Here is a 19,625-nt window from a genome sequence, read left to right on the forward strand (position 1 = left end):
GAGAATATCTTCTCTACAGACAAAGGACATTAGTTGGTGTCCTGGAAGATATTTATCTGACATCAACAGTATGGTCTTTTTAAATTTTAATTAATTTTCTTTGAATTAAAACTAGGATAATGGATCAAGTTCCTGAAATCCTCAATTATTAGAAAACACAGGCATTGCACCAATAACTTACAAATTATTAATGGTGAGTTATCAGGGGGATGGGGGTGTCTTATCTGCCATTTCATATTTCTCCTACAGAAGCTTCTAATAACTAATTTTTGAGATTTAATACATTTTACTTTCAAGTTTGCCATGTAATTTCCTTCTTTTAAATTGCAGTCTTTGACAAGGCTGAACACTGATTTCATGTAAGGAGAACTTTTAATTTCCTCTACTGTTAATTCACTCTTCAGTTCAAGCTACTTTAAGACTCTTCCTGCACCCTCACTACTTAAAGGTAGTACAAAAAACTCCAAATGTTTTAAAGAAACACCCGCCTATGCTATTCTGCATCTGTTTTCTCATTCTTCCTCTCTGCATTTTGGCTTGGTTTGTGAAACACTGCACTTGCACAGATTTAGCTTAAATCTGTTATTAATAAAACAAAGATTAACAACACACTTTTCCCCCATTTATGTCTTCACATTTAACTAATCCTCACCTAATAATCTGTTCAAAATTAAAACAAACATGAAACTTGAAAGTCACAGTGTCAGGTCTCCTTATAAAGTAAATTAATTGTGTAAATGAATATTTACCAACTTTAGATTTATGATGCAGGCCTCCGCCATTTAAAGATCCCAGTCCTCTGATGATGCATGTGGAAGATTGTGGTGCTCCTGAAGTCTGTTTTCATAGCTTTTAAAGATGCAAACCAGCACTCTTCCTTTGCATTAAAACAACACCCAGTTGCAAGTCAAGCACTAATTAGAGATACCACGATTCAGGCTGTCCATGCAGCTGTTATTATCTCCCTTTGCCTGTCTGCACTGTGAAGGTCTAACCACATCACTTACCTGGGTCATCTAAAGAGTGGGTCTGCACTTGTGGACCTAAATTCCCCTCTACCATTTACTTTAAATGGAGCTACTGAATGTTTTGTTAGTAACCAGCAGCAAAGAAAACTTTTTTTTTTTTTTTTAAATACACTTGCAGACATAATAGCTGCTCACCAAACTCCTGAATATGGAAAAATATATTTATTTGTAAATTTATTTACTATAATTTTTCAGAAATGGCTTCCAAGTGACTCCTCCTCTCCCCCCCCCCCCTCCACCTCCCCGACCCCATTACAATAAACAGCCTGAGGCTGAATTCAGATTAAAGTTTAAGTCAGCCAGTCTAACTGGTCCTATTATGGAAAGTGTTGACAATCTTAGCAGCAGCACTACAAGCTACATCTGTTCCCCTCTCTTTGTATGTCTGCTTCGGTTGTAAGAGATAACTAGCCATACCAAAGCGATTATCTATTTGTGTAAATCACCATACAGAGGGTCTTGAATCTCATCTGGAGACATTTAGTCATCATCCTAATACAAACAAGCAATACATTCATCCAGGTTAAGCGCAAGCAATGGGATTTTATGTACATGCTTAAAAGTTCAACGAGAGTTAAGTACTTACAGCAAATTGATACTTCACACTAGCAGGTATGTAGGGACTAGGGAAAATGACAGATCCTTTAGTTTGCCAAGCTTGTTGGTCAGTAAGAACAGTATAGGACCAGTCACTTTGGATGTGACATTCAAGTCTAACTTTGTATAAAACAGTAATAGCTTTGCTGGGCTATGGATTAGTGCCCCTAGGCATTTTCTGCTTGACACTGTGAATATGAAATGAAGTAACATGTATTTCAAGTGAACTAGACTTCATTTCATATAACTAGGTTACTTTTGCTGAACAGCTATGAATATTGTTGCTTAACACTAATGTTTTTTTTGCAGCCTGGTAATGCACATCCAGGCTGCTGGAAGAGCAGTGATGCTATGTCCCTAGCACCTGTGATATCCTGTTTTCATGGACATATACTTATAAGACTTAACTTAAAAGTGATGCTTAATATGCTTAATGGATTTTTTTTTTTTTTTTTTTAAAAGTGTCTGGACTGCATCAGGATAATGGCAGTTCTCAGTTTGAAATGTTTATCTTGCTCTTCTGAAAACCTCTTCAGTTTGACTGGGTCTATGCATAATGCTTACTAGCATATACTCCTTGCTTCTAAATTGCCTTTTACCAACATTCCCATCTAAACTATATTTGTTAGAGTAGTGACAACTGTATTTTTTCTAGACTGCTTCTCATTTCTCTAGGGACTCTTCCCCACATGGTAGGTACACGATTTTTACTTGATAAGCTCAGAGTGAAATCCTGGATCCCATGTAACTGAGTTTTGGTTCCCACGCTGCTATGCTATTCAATTAGCAGCAAGTTGGTAAATAGTTAATTTTAATTTATTTGAGGACTCTTAATTGTAGTGTCTTAACCAACAGAAATACCTGTGATGCATTCAGGCATTGCTAGGGAAAAACAAACAAACAAGCAAACCACCAAAAAAAAAAAAAACACAAAACAGGCATGTCTCAGGGAGTCACATGGTTTCAACAGCACTTGAACTAAGCTGTCTGTAAGTCCAAGATGACGTACACACACAGAGAACATTAGCACTGACCTGAAAACTGCTGAAGTCAAACTGAATTTTGATTGGGTAACAGCAAATTTTAACAACTGAGAAAGCAACAGCTGATTGACTCACACTCCTTCAAGAACATTATCCCACATTAAGGTTTCCAGGAATTACCATGACATTTCTATGGATATCAGCATTGTAGGTAGCATCTTCTGTCTAAGTAAGTCACTACCCTGACCAACTTGCTTGCTACCTCATCAATTTTCAAGAACTGGTCTTTTATATGGGCTTTTTGGATTTAAAAAAAAAAAAAAAAAAAAAAAAAAAAAAGTCTCTCTTCTGTTAGCTACTCATATTCTTCAACCTGAGAATGTATTTTCTTTGTGACCTACCTCTTCAGCCAAATATGTTATGGACAGTTTAAGAGATATGAGAATGAAAGAAGAACGAACTTCAGTCATTTTGATTTTATTTTATGCATGTTATATCCAGTCTCCTCCATTCCCTCAAAGCTTTCTATCATCTCACCTCCCTTTACTTTAGTTCTATGGACCAAATTCATTTCTCAATTTTTACATATCTACATAAATACGTAGGTATATACATATATAAGTATAATACATGTTATATAACTCGCATAGCAACTATATGCCTAATTCAGTCGGGGACTTGCTGCAGGTTAGCTAGTTAAACCTTATACCTCATTGAATCATATTCAAAAGCCCAGTCTCTACTGTTATTTTTTAGACATATGAAAATAATATCAATTTAATCCATACTACTCTGTAGAAGTACATTTTCAGGATATGAAATGCCTTCATGTCTAGTGTGAAGTAATCATCCCCATGTTATATATTCAAATAAGTCGCAGATACTCAGCAGTAGTGGTCACTAGGCTTGTCCTACTTTGTTATTGTTGCACTCTGCTTCCCTTTTAAGTGGTGACCTACAAATTCTAAAGCCCTGCATCCTAGTATGACTAATGCACTGCATGATAAGGACAGGCCTGGGTACAAAGACTCACTTCTAAAACATATCTAGATTTACCAACAACCCCATAATGGAAAGTAAACCTACATTATGGTCATAGTTGTTTCTGAATCATACATCAGCTGCAAAGTCTATCCTCACATTCAGTAATACAGCTTTTTGGCATATTGAACTTTAAACAAAAAGCACAGTACCAATTCAAGTGGTTGTGAAAATAATTTCCTATGGCATTAGGACATGGGAAGCTTTCAATTCTGGGCAAGCTACCATCAAAATATCTTAACTTACTTGAAATGGGCTGATATTAACACATTTTTCTACAGCAGATTTAAGATTACATTTAATGGTTTTAACATACGTTGATAACACTGTACTGATTACAAAATAGTCGGACTACAAAAAAAGAAAAAAAAGTAATGTAAGCCACCGCCTGATACCCTAAGCAACATTAAGAGTCACAATAGCTTGTCTGACACTTCCCAGCTCTAAATCTGGAGTACTTCACAAACGTGTTCACACCTACTTTTCAAACACTGGAGCTGGAAAAGAATAAATGACTTTTCCAAGCTGCCACTAATTTTCATTGAAAACAACTGAAACAGTCCAAGAATCTTCAAAGGTCAGGCCTGACAGGTCAAAAGGATCATCATCTTACAGGCATTCTCAGTGTTATTTATCAATGGATTTCAGTCCTGACCTCACTATTTAGAGCCCTCCATAACCTACCTAACATAATGCAGAAGACTAGGAAAACCCAGGGCCACACACACAAAATCATAACTATATAAAGACAATACAAGCTTTGACTCCCAGAGTTCTTGAACCCTTTTTACCTTATTTTCAGTATTTATGCTTTGCACAGTCTAGAAGTTTCCCATATACGCCCTTATCTTTTAAAAAAGATTTTAACTGAATCAGAAAAAGGTCAAATACAAGCTAAAGTGAAAAGCTGTAACTCAAAATAGAGCTAACCTCTGGAAATAACTCGCTTATACTTGGGAAACTCACATATTCAGCAATAAACAGTTATTAAATTCACTGTATCACTCTGGAGGAAAAGCAAGAATTACCAGACAGAAAGCTGTGACCTCTCCACAGAGCTGTACTGACAGATGATAGGGATGTTTAGGGCCATATCTCTGTGTATTTGTTGAATATTGTATAAATATTTTATACTTAAGCCAACTCTGCATGTGTATCATAAATCTTAAGCTACTAAACTTATTTTACAAGGGCCTATCTCACTAATATCTCAAGTCAAAACTAGTACTTCAGTATTAAAATCAGAATATCACCTAGATGACATGCAGACATTAGTTTGAAATTAGATCAAATGTTTAGTGATAGCATACCTCCCCCATGAATTAGTGACCATGAATGAAGAAGGAGACAGGCAATTAAATTATAAAGCAAACGGCACACAAAAGCTCAATCATTTCTACTTTGGAGGTTTTAGATCATTGATCTGAAAAAGATATACATGTATTTTTAAAGTAGGTTGTGAAGTATATTGTATTAAAATGGGTCTTATATAGGAATACCTGATCTGATACTAAATAATTAATATAAAGATCTCCACAAAGTTTTAAGTTTCTTTTTAATAAATTTGTAACCTGCAATAATTGAAGTATTAAAGAAATAATGTACTTTTCTCAGGGCACATTTTAATAATTAAGGTTGTAAAGGCTTTCTGCCAACAATGCTTTGAACAGAATAAAAGTTAAAATATAGTATTAAGGGGCTTAGTATGCATCAAAAGCACTTAGAAGCACATAAGATTATCAGCTTTGATCTCTTCCATAAGCCCTTCACGAAGGCTCTGGTTGTTGAGCACAAGGCTTGCCGAGCCTGGCTGCTGCTGTTTTCCCAAAAGCCATGGGCACTGCCAGCTTTTTCAGCCATGTACTGCAGCTCTGAACAGCATCGTTTAATTATTTATTTGCACCCAAAGACCTCAATCTCTTTAGAACTAAGTGCTTTCTTAGGGTCTATTGTATTTCCTGAGCCATGTACATGGACAATATTGCTGATTAACTCATTGGGGAAAATTTTTAAATGCTGCACTGAAAGGGGCGCTCTAATGTGCCATCATCCTGTGCCATCTACTTTTCAAATTCCACTACTACAGTGATTTGACACATTTATATCCATACAGACTTTTATATTTGTTTCTACAGAAATTGAACCCAATTTTATTTCTTCTCCCTTTTTCCTGTTAGCTTAAAAGCCCCACTACTCTCAACACCAAAGATGACTTTCATAAACCTTAGCCAATATGAAACTGAATGCTTCATGTCCACTAAAAAAAAACAACACGTGGCTATCTATGAAGCATGTTATCTGTACTCCTATCTCATGCTGCAGCAACTACTCTGCCTCACTAGTTCCATTCCCCCCTGTATTGTCTCTCTCAAACCTCAAAAGCAACAAATGCAGAGAACACTGTGCAAGTCTACCATAGACACTTCAACACTTCTGTAGCATGTCACAGGGCCAGATTATATGAATTCCTGATACTATGTGCCAATACTTTCCTAATTTCTCACTGTATCCAAGCTTACTTCAAAAATAATGATCATGCAGTCTATTAACTCTATTGCACAAGCTTCTTAAGGCTTGGCATTCACTTTACAAACGCCTTCAATGGCATGTGTACATTTATTAACTTTTTGCCAAGAAGAGTCTGTGTAATGTGAAATCAGCAGGCTGGCAACACCTCCTAAGTCATTCAGTAAAACTTAAAAAAGGACTGTTTACTTTTACAACATTCCATCTTAAAACACCAGGACTGGTATGTAAAAAAACATGTCTATTCAAAATTAATATCAAGCCATCATCAAGCCACAGAAAATACTAATTAAAACAACTGTAAAAATATTTGAAAAATGGCAACCCCACAGTGGTTATTTCACACCAAAATTTGCTCTTACATAGCGAAAAGCTACTAGAAAATAAGAGAAAGATTGAGAAAATATTTTAATATGGTAATAGCCAAAGTGAAGAACTAGCACAGGTTAAGTTAGTCTTTAGAGCACCATCAAATAGCCTGTGAACACTGCTCCCCCCAAAAAATATATAAAACTGAAAGAGACTAGACATTTCTGTGTGAGTCAAAATAAATAAGCACACATTGGTGAACAAACTCTCCACCTTATTTGCTTATTCCCAGATTCGCTTATTCCCCGAGCAGCTTTTTCAAGTGAAATGGACTACAGTTTATCTAAGCTAAGAAAAAACAATTTCACTGTGACATACAGTACCTGTAACATCTTCTGGATCCGTTACAACAATGTGTGCATTTAACTCCTGTAACTTATGATGCAAGTCTTCCAACTTCTTATTTGATTTTTTCAATATGTTGTCCACATATGCCAAGTTCTTTTTATCCGTTGTGACCTTCCTGAGGTTCTCAGCTCCCTCCTTGATTTTAAGTTCCTTCCTTATTTCCCGTTTGATTTGGTCCTTTATTTCATCCAGCTTCTGCTGTACCATTGTATCTGAAAAGTCCAACTTTTGGCCAGTGCTCAGATTCTCAGAGACTAGAAGACTCTTGGCATCCCCCTAGAAAGAAAAACATTAATATAACTACCAGAAAATGTGGTTACTTGACAACACATGCTGAAAAATTGAAGTGACTAGACTTTTGGCCTCTGTATATTAAATGCTCACTTTGTTAAGACCATTTATTGACCATGGGTCTCCATTCATGTTGCCCTAAAGCAACATTATCAAAAGACATTACACGTTAACTGGAGTTACATTTTACACCAGATTTATTTTAAATTTAGTGACATCTTTACTGTGCCTATTTTTAACAGCAAGAGATTTAAATACTTCTGGATTTGTCGTGGCTGCCTGCCTGGCATTTATATGCCTCAGAGCTAATGACTCACATTTGTAACTTTCTAGATTTAATTGTGTGTTTTAATAGAGCAGATGGATATAGGAATTAAGACTAAATTCTAACAATTATTAACTACGATGAATTTCTATATGTTCATTAGAATGTATTTCTTTAGTAAAAAAAGGAAAAAGGAAAAAAAACTTTCACGATGCTTACAAATGTTTAAGTACTGGCATCTTTATAGACAATAAAGATGTATCAAGATGTTACTTGAAAGTAAGCTTGCTAAGCTTTTTCTTTAAACACTCAAATAAAGCCTTTCACTTAAAAAAAAAATAATTAAAAAAAAAAAAAACTTCTTTTCTTTGTGCAGGCAAACTAGGCTGAAATAATATCAATAATAATAAATCCAATGATGAGTGGGAGTTGCTGTAATAAGGGAATAGGGAATGAAGTGCCCGGTACCGCTGGAGGTCATGCTTGTGCCTCACAAGTACGAAGAGCGTGATTATAGAACCTACACCAAGACAACGACACGTAGTAATTCTTCCTGTGTGTCGTCTTCTACACGGAGTCTGTACAACAAGCAGACACTAGGTCCCACCCACAGCCATAGTGAAGGCTAGCTAAGCGAGTGATGATCAGCGTGTCTCTCTCCTGAACTCTGAATGTGATCCACTGTCGATTCAGGATGTATTTAGTGTACACATGGCCTGATCTGCAAGCTCACTAACTGAAAGACCAAAATTCCTGTAGATTTTCCTAGACACGATAAAGAAATCGCCTAGATACTTGGACAGACAGTGAGGTATATGAAGGGATAATTAGAAAAGTTTTTGGTGTAAATTATTTGTCATCACTACTTGCTGCCAGAAATACCACCATTTGGAAAGGAATTCAAAAAGAATAGCATCAGTATAATAAACTGTAATGAGGTCCCAGAACACATGATCTCTAGATATAGTTTACAGCTATTTGTATTTTTTAGACTACAGACATGCATCTTTCTTCAAAAAAAAAAAAAAAACCGAAAAAACAAAAAAACAAAGAAAAACCCATCCCAAACAAAAAAACCCCACATGAATAATTATGAAATATTTATAAAAGTCATCATTATAAAAGTCACATTTGTATGTTGATAAAAAGTCAGAACAGTATTCAGTGACTTCAAGCACTGATAGATTCATTTCAAAAAATGAAAGAAGTGGGAAAGCTCTGAGGTTCTGGTTCTATGACTAACAGCCATAAGGAACCCCCTGCAGCTTTGTGTTATGTACTTCAGGGTTTGCTTTTGTAATAATCTGGGGAAATGAAGGTCGTGAAGGTTCTGCCTCGGCCATGCATGTCAACAGATAATGCTAGTCAAAATATTTAGATCTGCGCACATTCCACTGATAATGCCTTCTGTAAGTAAGATCCAATCTACTAATCTGTAAGCATAGTTATAGAAGTTCACTAACTCATCTTTAGACCCCCTGTTATTAAGACATTTCCATCTACAGCTGTCACTTTTAATACAAAGTTAGTAATTGAAAGATTCTTAACTATTAAAAGTAGCTGGAATCACCACCTTGCCACGAGATTTGTCTATTTGTGAAAGAGACAACAAACAAGCCATTTAGAAATGACAAACCGAGTGAGACATGCAAAAGGAAAAAAATCATGCAAATATATATTTAAAGGGCACTCGTGATTCCTGCAAGTACACTTTTGTCAGTGCAGATTAAAATAAATAACTTATTATGCATATGTAGAGAGGCTATTAATAGCTGTACTGGGAAATACGTGACATTGCTTCCATATATAGTCATATGGAGATTATTTTTTAGAATAATCAATAGCAATTAGCAACTAGTACAAAGGTTTGCATCAATCACAAAGAAAACCAACAACCACATGTTGAACGGTGCATGTTGAGAAACAACTGAAACTGAAAATAAATGTGTATAGCAATTGTTACATAATGTGTTGGTGTTTAAATGAATACATCCAAATTAGATTGCTATCTCTGATTTCCCTGTTTGCTCTAACAGATAAAAACTTAGGGATGTAAAATAAACAAAAAAGATTAAAGATTAGCATACCACTATTTAGCCTTTACAAACCAGAATCAAAACTGTTTGTAAATACGAAAACCGTATTTTTAAGTCATGACAGTTTACACTTGCTCTGCAAGAATCCTAGATATAAACTTATCATCTTACTGCCTTCAAAGCATGATATCCCACTTTTCAAAGCTCACAGAAAGAAAGGTAAATGTAAGACAAAACTAAAAACCTTTTTCCCATAATAGCACCTAAAGTATGCTAAGAATATGCCAAGAACGTGCACTTCTCAAACAGAACAATGTAATTAAAATATAAATAATTCACAAATATTCTAGACTAGGGTTTCCCAAAGTGACTTGAGTTAATTGTTTATCTATTGAACAATAAGATATTTTGTTACAGGGCAGGTTTTTAATCCCTCTTTGGCCCCACATCCCACCTGTTAAAGAGGTTATGCTCTTCAGTGAAGAGGTTTATGCAGCCCCTGTTCCAGATGCTTAGTGTCTCTAGCAAGTCTTCAATTCAATTCACTCTTCACATTCATCAGGAATTTGCATTCCAGATTTCTAGTACCTAAGATAAAGTTTTCCTCAGTTTGAGCAGTCTCAGCACACCCTCTGTTCCTAGACTTGGAGTTTCAGGACGCAGAAGCTTTAAAGCTTTAACATGCTTCAGAGACACCAGCAGTATGGATGCGGACACAGGTAGCAGGTCACAGTCTGTGCATTTGAGCTGATCCCACAGCAATGACTTTCAACAAGCTTTATGAGCTGATGCTATTTCAATGTTGTTACAAAATTTTATAAGGAACTAAGTATTTATACATATCCATATATAATATTGCTTATCTCTCTATATCCGTATACACAGACACCACCACCACGTGGCTGCCAATGCCTCGGGATGCAGTGTTTTAAGCAAAGTCCAACAAGCTTGCTATGCTACAAGACCGTAAACTTTTTAGAGCTACTACAAGAAAACCCCAAGCAAAACCATGGATGACACTGTCTTGTCATCCTGAGTTAACAGCACTTTTGAACTGAAAGCATCCTGTCACCTAGTTATCTAGACATCTCACTGGGCACAAAGGTCACTGGGAAGCAAACAGGCTTCAGAGGAGGAAAGCACAGACTCAGCAACACTGAACAGAGCAAGAGGGCGTTCTGCAAGTAAAGTCACACCACTGCTGCTCCAACACGTTTTGCTGTGAGGTGCAACAAGGGCCGGAGACAGGACCTTGTTCCAGAGGGATGAGCACCCTCAGCAGTGCTCCATCTCAAAATGGAGCTGATGCCAAGATGAACACCACTGGGCAGAACGTCTCAGAGTTGAGAAAGAACAGTAAGATTTTTTCCTTTGAGGAAGGCATCTGCCCAACCCCCCAGCTGAAACTCTATTAAACCGAGAAATTACTTAAAACACAGGGTTCTCCAGCATTATTTGATGGTACCTAAATTAACCTATTACAAAAGCCTCTTGTTAGAGTTGAATTATTTTATTTTATTCTATTTTTAAATTCTCTTTCTCCCCATTTGGATGAATTCCCTCCCAGGCTGAGCCTCACATCCTTCAGAAGACAGCTGTTCTGTGCTCTCAGCCTGAAAATTCAGTAATTGGAAAGAAAGATCAGCTGGGGGTGGGGACCAGCTCCTTTCCTTTGCACTGTTCAGGCAGGCAGGGGTGCAAAGATGACAAAAATCATTCACATTTTCTACATCAAGAAGCCATCAATTATTATTATTATTATTTTTTTATGGCTACTTCCTTTACTCTCCCTCCCAGAATCACTTAATGTGAAACATCAGAGCATTTCCTCTCTTAAGAGGCAAGTAATGATTAAACCACTCCTGCTGGCCTAACAAAGTTAGATTTTTAAAGCAGTGGGACCTGCTCTAAGACAAAAGAACGGGCAGCCAGTTTTTGATGCTTAGTTTCCTTTCTTGACTTCTGGTCATGCCCTGACTGCTGGTTAAAAGGGAGCAGCCATTCCCCACTGGGTGGTCCCAGGATTGGCCCCCTGGCAGCACACTGTCCTTCCCCCCCAGTGCCATACCACCTGCCCAGGACCACTGCTTTGCACCAGCAGCAGCAAAGGGCAGCGGTGCTCCGTGCTGCTCCCAACAACCTGCTCCTGGGCTGCTGCAGGGAAAGCAGTTCCAGGCAGCAAGGCACACTTAGCAGTGGGAAAACACATGTTTAGGAGCCAGACTGGAGATTTCTGAAATATTTCAGTGTGTAATGAAACTGAAGCTATGTTTAATGCAATGAACTATCAAGAACCACAAATTAGATATTAGTGCTCTAAAAAGAGGAAGTGTGTGTTAGAGAAACAGACGAGGAAACCACATACGTAGCTATCCTATTGCAATGGTCTAAAGCTCAACCTCACTTTGATTGCTGGCTCAAAGACCAGCTACTTGCACAGATGAATGCTAGATGCCAGCCTTCAATTTCTGTACTCCTGGGAAACGTTTTAAGTATAGTTGCTGAAAATACTGGGTAGTGGTCTGGGCATGTCTTCTAATAATACACAAAGTCTGTTTTGGCTGATGTGGTGAGAGACACCAGCAATGCTTATAAAAATCCATCAAGTCCCTGCACTTTTTCCCAGGTCAACTCTAAACCAAATAACGGATGAGGCAAGTGCCTTGACAAACTGAATTTGTCTCAATAATGGAACTTGATACCGCTGAACAGAAGAAATTACCACAAAGGTGAATATATGCAACTGAAAGGGATTGTCTGATAAACTGAATGACTTCCAATTTAAAAGGAGATCCTCAAATTGCCACAACTTAGGAAAAGATAACCCTAAAATACTGGGCATTAATAACTGCCGAAGACTTGCTTCTAACAGCACTGTACAGCGGCACTGGGTGATCCGGTGTTCGGCTGAGAAAATATCAGACAGGGTAAGAATTCAGATTGCTCAATTTTGGTAGGAATTCTTACAGAAACCTAAGTGGGGCCTTAAACTACAGAATGCTTGACACCTGCTGAGTACTTATGCACAATATTATTTACACTTCACGATGACTTGCTACTAACATACACCCAATCTGCCTTCAGGAAAAAAGAAAAAGCCATATCAGAACTCACAGTAAAACTGAGTACATTTTTCCTAAAAGTATTACCATTCATTTTTATATACCTTTGAATTATAGGTTCCTTTTTTTTTTTTTTTTGTCTATTACAATCTGTTGAAAGAATAAGAAATCCTGTTTGACATGTAGAGTCAAAAATGTTTGGTTGTTTAACGCAAGCATATTCATTTCAAACAAAGATGAAAATAATCTCATGTATAATTTAAAAAGTTACCATAATCCAGAAAGACTAAATGTTTATTCATTTTTCATTTCATTTTGAGGAGCTGGAAATACAGATTTGGAACTATTAGGTCTCTTAGTATAATTTTCTGAATAATCTTTTTTTGAGGGGTGGGGTTGGAGTTGTTTTTCTGAACTAACTGCCAAAGGTCCCTGAAGCCCTCTAAGAGTAATTTCTGAAACTACCGTAGTCTTTGATTTTAAGAACAATGTTAATCAATTGCAAACCTTGTCCTTCCCCCCTTCCCCTAAAGTCATTCAGAAAACCAGATGTGACGGCTTGTCTGGATTACTGGAACTACAGGGACTATTTCCTCCTGCCCAGAAGCAAATGTGATTGTGGTCAAGATCTCAGCACTCACCCAATGTCAAGAACAAAAAAACCTTGAAGGCTTAATAGATTTTGGCATTAGTTTGCTGTGCTAACATGTCGCAAATCAGGATTTAAATTTAATCCAAGTCACAGTTCTCTTCTTTGTACCAAGAGGCTGCTTAAGGTACAAATAACTGCAGTGCATTGCATTACACATGGATAAATTCAAGTAGGACATTCATTAAATGGAGTTCAGTTCCACAGTGCATACAGTGAGGGCCTGGCTGCACCTATCAGAGATGTTATATGTACAAAGCCTGTTTGTTCAAATAGGGATGTCCCACCGACAGCCCTCGATCAGCAGGTCCTGTCTACCCCTCTCCCATGTTGCCCCCATGAACATCCAGTGGGGAAGCCTGGCAGCGGCGGGGCTGCAGCCAACAGCCTCAGCTTGCACCGACAGTCCTGCCTCAGCCCCACCATCACGCCCAGACAGGTATTAAAGTTCTCTATGATGCTGTTCACCATGTGAACACTACACTTAGAGGGTAAGAAACAACTGCTGGTGCTCCCAAAGCCACCTTCTCAAGTGGTATTTTTTCCTTACCTTCTATGTCTGAAAAACACTCCAAAACAAAACCAAAACTAAACATTCAGCAATTGTTTGTGCAGGGTTCCTTGCTACTGCCTAGGCTGCCAGCCACAAGCAATGTCTGACTAGGCCAAAGCTTACTGACTCGAGAAGTACGCTCCCCAAAAGGTTCGCCTGCAGAGCTGGAAGTTGTGCCAGCGCCGTGCCAACGGCAATCACAGTAAGCAGCAGAAGAGAGCTTCCTTTCTGTGGCAGGGGAAGGAAACGTTTTAAAAAACATTGCCTTCAGCTGCTTCTCACTGCAGCAGCTCCTGGAGACCTTACACTATAAGGACCTGCAAGAAGGCTTGCAAAGAAATGACATTAAAAGAACCACCCCCAGTTTCCTTCCTCACGATAGCAAGAACTTGACAAAGGCTCTGGTACAGCACGAACAGTGAGCACCTGAATCTGAAATCAGCAGATGGCCACACTGTCCAAGAAACATGACTGCAAATTCTGCCAACAGGCACGGTACAGATACTCCAGCAGCTTTCCAACTTCTGTCTGTAACTTGCAGCTCCCAGCAAAGAAGTGCCAAGGAGCCTGGCAGAATGGAACCGAACCTTACCCTGCCTACTGTCCGATGGAGGGCAGAAATGGCACAAACTTCGGATACAATGAATACAGCCTGCTGTCACAGCTTTCATTACGTGTGTCCAGGAACAAGGTCAGGTTATGAAATTGAGCCTGTAATAACGTCATTCCTCCATTCTGTTATGGGACCTTGCTGTCTTAGTTTTAATTTAGCTTCTCATTTTTAGGTGCACGTGAAACACTGATGGTATCAGGGGTGCTACTGTAACTGAGTCAGCATAACAAGACAGAGAAGCTGAACACATTCAGAGGAAAATTACATTTAGCATACCTAATATGGTTTCAAACAGACCACACACTACTAGAAGCTCTATTAAATGCCAAAAATATAAACTAGTTCTTCCAAGATAAAGGGAAAATGACTTTCTGAACTGTTAATGCCATACTGTATGCTGGAAGCATCTCCAATAATTATTTACCATAGAATTGTACCCAGGAGACTGAAGTAATTCCCCCTGAAATGCAGCCTCGCACAGATGCATTCAGTAAAAACATTGAAATAATGAGTTTTCATCTAATTCCTGTAACATTATCATAGCATGTATTGATAATTCGATAAATGCACACACTCTGGTTTAAAAGATGAGGAAAAGCAGGTGGATTAAATGACAGTTTGATAAATGAAAGAGAAGCAAGCTCAAACAAGCATATGCATTTTAAGAAGAAAAGAAGTCCCTTCGTCACAGATTCTGAACTACAGCTGGATATTTCACATACTGGACTGGGAAGCAAAAATGGGCTTACATGCATATCATATCTCCTATGGACAACACATGAATTCCATGCATCTTGCATTTTCCAAATTTAAACTGAAAAATATAATCTTATTTTCTGACAGAATATGGTAAAAATATATTAATATATATTTCACAGATAAACTAAAGACTGGTAAGTGGCAGAGAAATCAACATTTCTGCGTGTGTGACAGTGAGGCTACTTTGAAAAGATATTTTTCCATTTTAAAACTAATAGTAAAAGTAATCACTGAAAGAGGGTTAGTTTTTTTTAAAAAACAAACAAACAAACAAAAAACAAAAAAACACTTTCAGATAAACAGGGAGTCATTGCTTTCTTCATGAGACCATCTGTAATTTCTGTTTTATATATAGATATATAGATATATATATATATAAAAAAAACACGTCTTCATCCTAGTGGCTTGGAATTATTTATTGAATATATACTATATGGACTTCTAAAATAAGGTCTGTATTTTAGTATTTTTGCCAGACAAATACAACATACAGGTGTGTATGGTATCTATTTCTTTCAGAAATTAATATGCATTCTGAACAACTGTTAGAGATGAAAAGTTATTTGAGAGAAATTCTTATCACTGGATTTGTCTCAATTTGACATGATTGATTTCCCTGTAGTTACATGAAGCTCAGGTTTGGTGCAAGCAGTTATTTTACTGCTCTGAAATGCTTTAAGTTCAAATACAATTCTGATGTAACAGAACTATTTGATATGAAACTAAGTTAATGCGGATGTTGTACAGAGAATTTGCCTCTAAGTTCATGTAATACAGAAGCTAGTAACCTGTCCACAAAAGATAACCACTCTCCCCATTCCCCAAATGGGCAATTACTACAGGCAAGTATCTGTTGAAGTAGGTGTTGAAATAAACACCTAAGATAAAGCATTCCTGCTGCTACAGAAAGTTAATAATTGTTTTACTTCACCCCAATATAAATACTCTTATTGATGTTTCAGAGAAAAATATTTATCTAATTTTGTCTAACATTCAAAGCCAAGTAACATTATATATATAGGTCAAGTTGTTAAGAAAAAATAGTAATACTATATCATACAAGCTACAGGATATGATATTTTACTTGGTGGAAGAGATTTTGAAGGGTGAAAAGGTCAGTTAATAGACATGAGTCATAATCATGCCTTATGACTTTGGTAACTCCTCCTCAAATACAATGTACACTGTACAAAGGTTATACACTTGGGCACACATCCAAAGCATATACTCACCTTAATGCAAAGTTACCATTGCAACCACCCATTTTCAGTGGCTGGAATGTTAGCATTAAGATAAACATGCATGCTTAAATTTTTACTTGTGAGGTTTTAATCACTAAGCAGAAATATCAAAATAGCACAGTATAAAAGCAAAAAAAAAAAAATCAAAACCCCAGTTATTAGTACTTAATGACAAGCAGGCCTAGTCCCATTTGTAAGGTGGTTTTCTTGTATTATGGTAAAAATTAATTAAATAATTGTAGTTATTATTTAATTAAAATGTATTATTATCTAGCTCAGATAATTCAACACTCTGACCATTCTGCCCACCCACAAATTACAATATCAACTGTTAACACGTCTTGTAAGTTGCGGTACGTAGAAGTGTTCCACATCCCAACTAAACTGCTGGAGAAGAATGCTATCTGTAATGCCTTACTACAGAAGTCAGTACAATTTTTCTCTGTATTTTCAGTGCAGGTTAAAAATTTTGTCACTGAAATGATGTAAAAGAAATCCCCAGCTAATAAACAGGAATTTCTCAGTAACACATAGAAATGTCAGGACACTGGTAACTGTGATTGGAAAAAAAAAACAACACCTTTGTTTCTGGCAATTCCAGCTTCCAGCACTGACAACTGATATGTTAGTCCATTTAACTTCTCTATATTTTAGCAGATCTATTTTTAGCCATTGCAAAACTAATGGAAGAGCTGAGAGCCTACATTCCACTCTAATTGAGCCATCATGTTTAGCGGCCAACTATTTTGTACATTATAAATGCAGCAATACATATCAGAGATAATACTAACATCTGTTTAGGAGGCAACAAGCCAGGTGGCTATATAGAAGATCTTGGTGAAGGGACCAGATTTTTTTGCTTTCTAGGATGCTTAGCAGTGCTTTCACCGCAACCTGTGGGTTCCTCAGCTTGGTAGCTGAATCTCTTTTTTTCTTATTTTGAAACAGGAATGGCACATATACTTTGATTTGTACCAAGAAACTATGCTGTAGGAAACTCAGTCACAGCAGTTTTAGCTATTATCTCTGAAGTAAGTTAAGAGAAAGCTCACACCCTCCACTCCAACCAGCTAAAAGAGCTACTGCTGTTAATCTCCAGCACTAAAAGAAAGATGGAAAAGCCTCCTTAAATCCTTTCCTCATCTTTTCAGGTGGTCAGTGGGAAAACAAACAAACAAAACCCCCAACACACACAAACCAAAACCCCTCACGTTTCGGGATAAGGATTAAGTATTGTTGCCACACCCAAAATTCCATTTGCAGAGATGCAGGCATCTCATTCCATGCCTTTCCAGTAAGTTTATGGATGAGCCGTGAGTTATTTATAGAAGCATTACTTCACATCCCCATTTGTCTGAGACTTCTACAGAGCATCACTGATGTATGCTGTGATACATTTGAATAGTGTTTTTGCAATCTTCTTCTTTCTCTGACCTTTGAAACATGGTATGAAATTTCTCACTAGCTCCTAATATCCAGTTTGTATGTAAGAATTCCCTAGGTATTACAGAAGTCATGAAGAACCAGAAGCCTCTCACAACCTACAATAAAAGCAAGAAGAAAATTTTCTGACCACTGCTTCATATGCAAAAGCTGTGAGAGGCAGGTGAATTCACTTACTGATTATGTGGACTACACAAAGTCTTAATACATTTACATTTCAAAAACAAATCTGCTTATGGGTTTTGTTTTTAAAGCTTTCTACATTTTCTGTAGTTTTTAGGAGCCCTGATCCCCTACTGACCTACAGCACAGTAATCCAAATTGTCTCTCAAACAAGCTGTTCTTCACTTTGCATATACACTTGTGTACGGCTCTTCCATCAGCTCGTTACCAAGTCCCAATATCAGCTAAAATGAAAACGGGAAGCATCAGTTTCCAAATAACCAAGGAGACCTCTAACATAACAGTTATAAAACAGCATAAAACAACAACATGTATACGCGTGCCCATAAAAGTGAATCTTCCTGGGTAAGCTATAAAACTGAGTTAAAGTAATGATGTCCCCCCCCCAAAAAAATAATCACCTTACAACCGCATTAAGCTTGAGAAATTATATATTGTCTTTACACCGTCTAGTATTCAGAAAGCCCACAATGAGGTATACTTGCTAGTGACTTCAATGTACTTCCTTTTTCAGACTGGACGCTAACATGCATACATTTGTGTGTGCTTTCCAGCATCAATCATGTTCAAGAATCCATTCATATGATATTTAACTTCTTTTCACCCTAAATTCACCTCTTTTTAAATATTAAAGACTCATCCTATTTTACAGGGCATATATACAAAGTAGTTTTCACACTTCTTTTTTTTGTTTTAATGTTCTAGGCATATTACTTGCCAATATTCTGGTCTAACAAATTTTGACATGCTCATAACTTTAAGAATTTCCACATCATTCCAGTTCAGAAACATTTTAGTTATCATCCCAAGAAAACCTTCAGTTAAAAATCCAAACTGTAGTATATAAATTTTGTTGAACAGTAGGGGAATATTATGCTTATTAACAACCAGGAGCTATGAAGACTAGATTTGACATTCAGCAAAACCTTCAAGAAGTCCTTCAAGCTAAAGGAAGAAATCTATTTATGGTTGAAGTTTAACCTGCTGCGTTCCCCCGAGTCTGTATTTCCCTATAATGAGCTATCTAATTTGAAGCGTGCCTTCGTTAGCAGACAGAAATATACAAACTAACTTTTGACTGAAATACCATCAGGAAGATGACTTCTACTCCATCAGAGCAGCATATTCTGACTCAACACATGGTTTCAGGAGGCTGCATCTCCCAGCTGTATTTGAAAGAAGGGGGAGCATGGGCATGCACCGAGGCTCTCTCAAGGATTCTAATAAAGATGTCAAGATGTTAAGACACGTGAGAAAAATAAAGATTAGTCCCAATAGTAATAATAATAAAAAAAAGAGACAGAAATAAACATTGGTCTCAATCTGTCTATACCATCATCTGAAATAACATATGCTATTTAGCTCACGCTGTCACCCTCTCAACCGTACATTTTTCTGACCTCTCTTAACACTACTGGTTTCTTTTTCACACCCTTCCCACTGCTTTACCTAGACAGGATGCAATAAACAGATGTTAAATAAATATTCTGGGGTACAGCCAGTGCTTTAGTGCACAGGTTCTCCCCATTTCCTGAACGTGCCAGAACCACACCAGCCCACTCTTTCTTCTGCCAGCCATAAGGGAGGAAGGGCAACTGTCCCCAGTGTATCAGTACATGCCACTGATAGGGTTCTTGC

At 37.3% G+C, this 19,625-nt stretch overlaps 1 protein-coding gene across 2 annotated transcripts in view; it reads right to left on the reverse strand.

Annotated features, from left to right (window-relative positions):
* PKN2 (protein kinase N2) overlaps positions 1-19,625 on the reverse strand; it is a 54,521-nt gene that overhangs the window by 22,865 nt on the left and 12,031 nt on the right. For both annotated transcript variants that reach the window (XM_084527407.1, XM_084527408.1), the window contains exon 2: positions 6,868-7,168. In XM_084527407.1, coding sequence (XP_084383533.1) covers positions 6,868-7,168 — 301 coding nt within the window. The remainder of the gene's footprint in view (positions 1-6,867; positions 7,169-19,625) is intronic.

Source organism: Aythya ferina (assembly GCF_964211825.1).
Source record: "Aythya ferina genome assembly, chromosome: 8".
NCBI classification, from domain to species: Eukaryota; Metazoa; Chordata; class Aves; order Anseriformes; family Anatidae; genus Aythya; species Aythya ferina.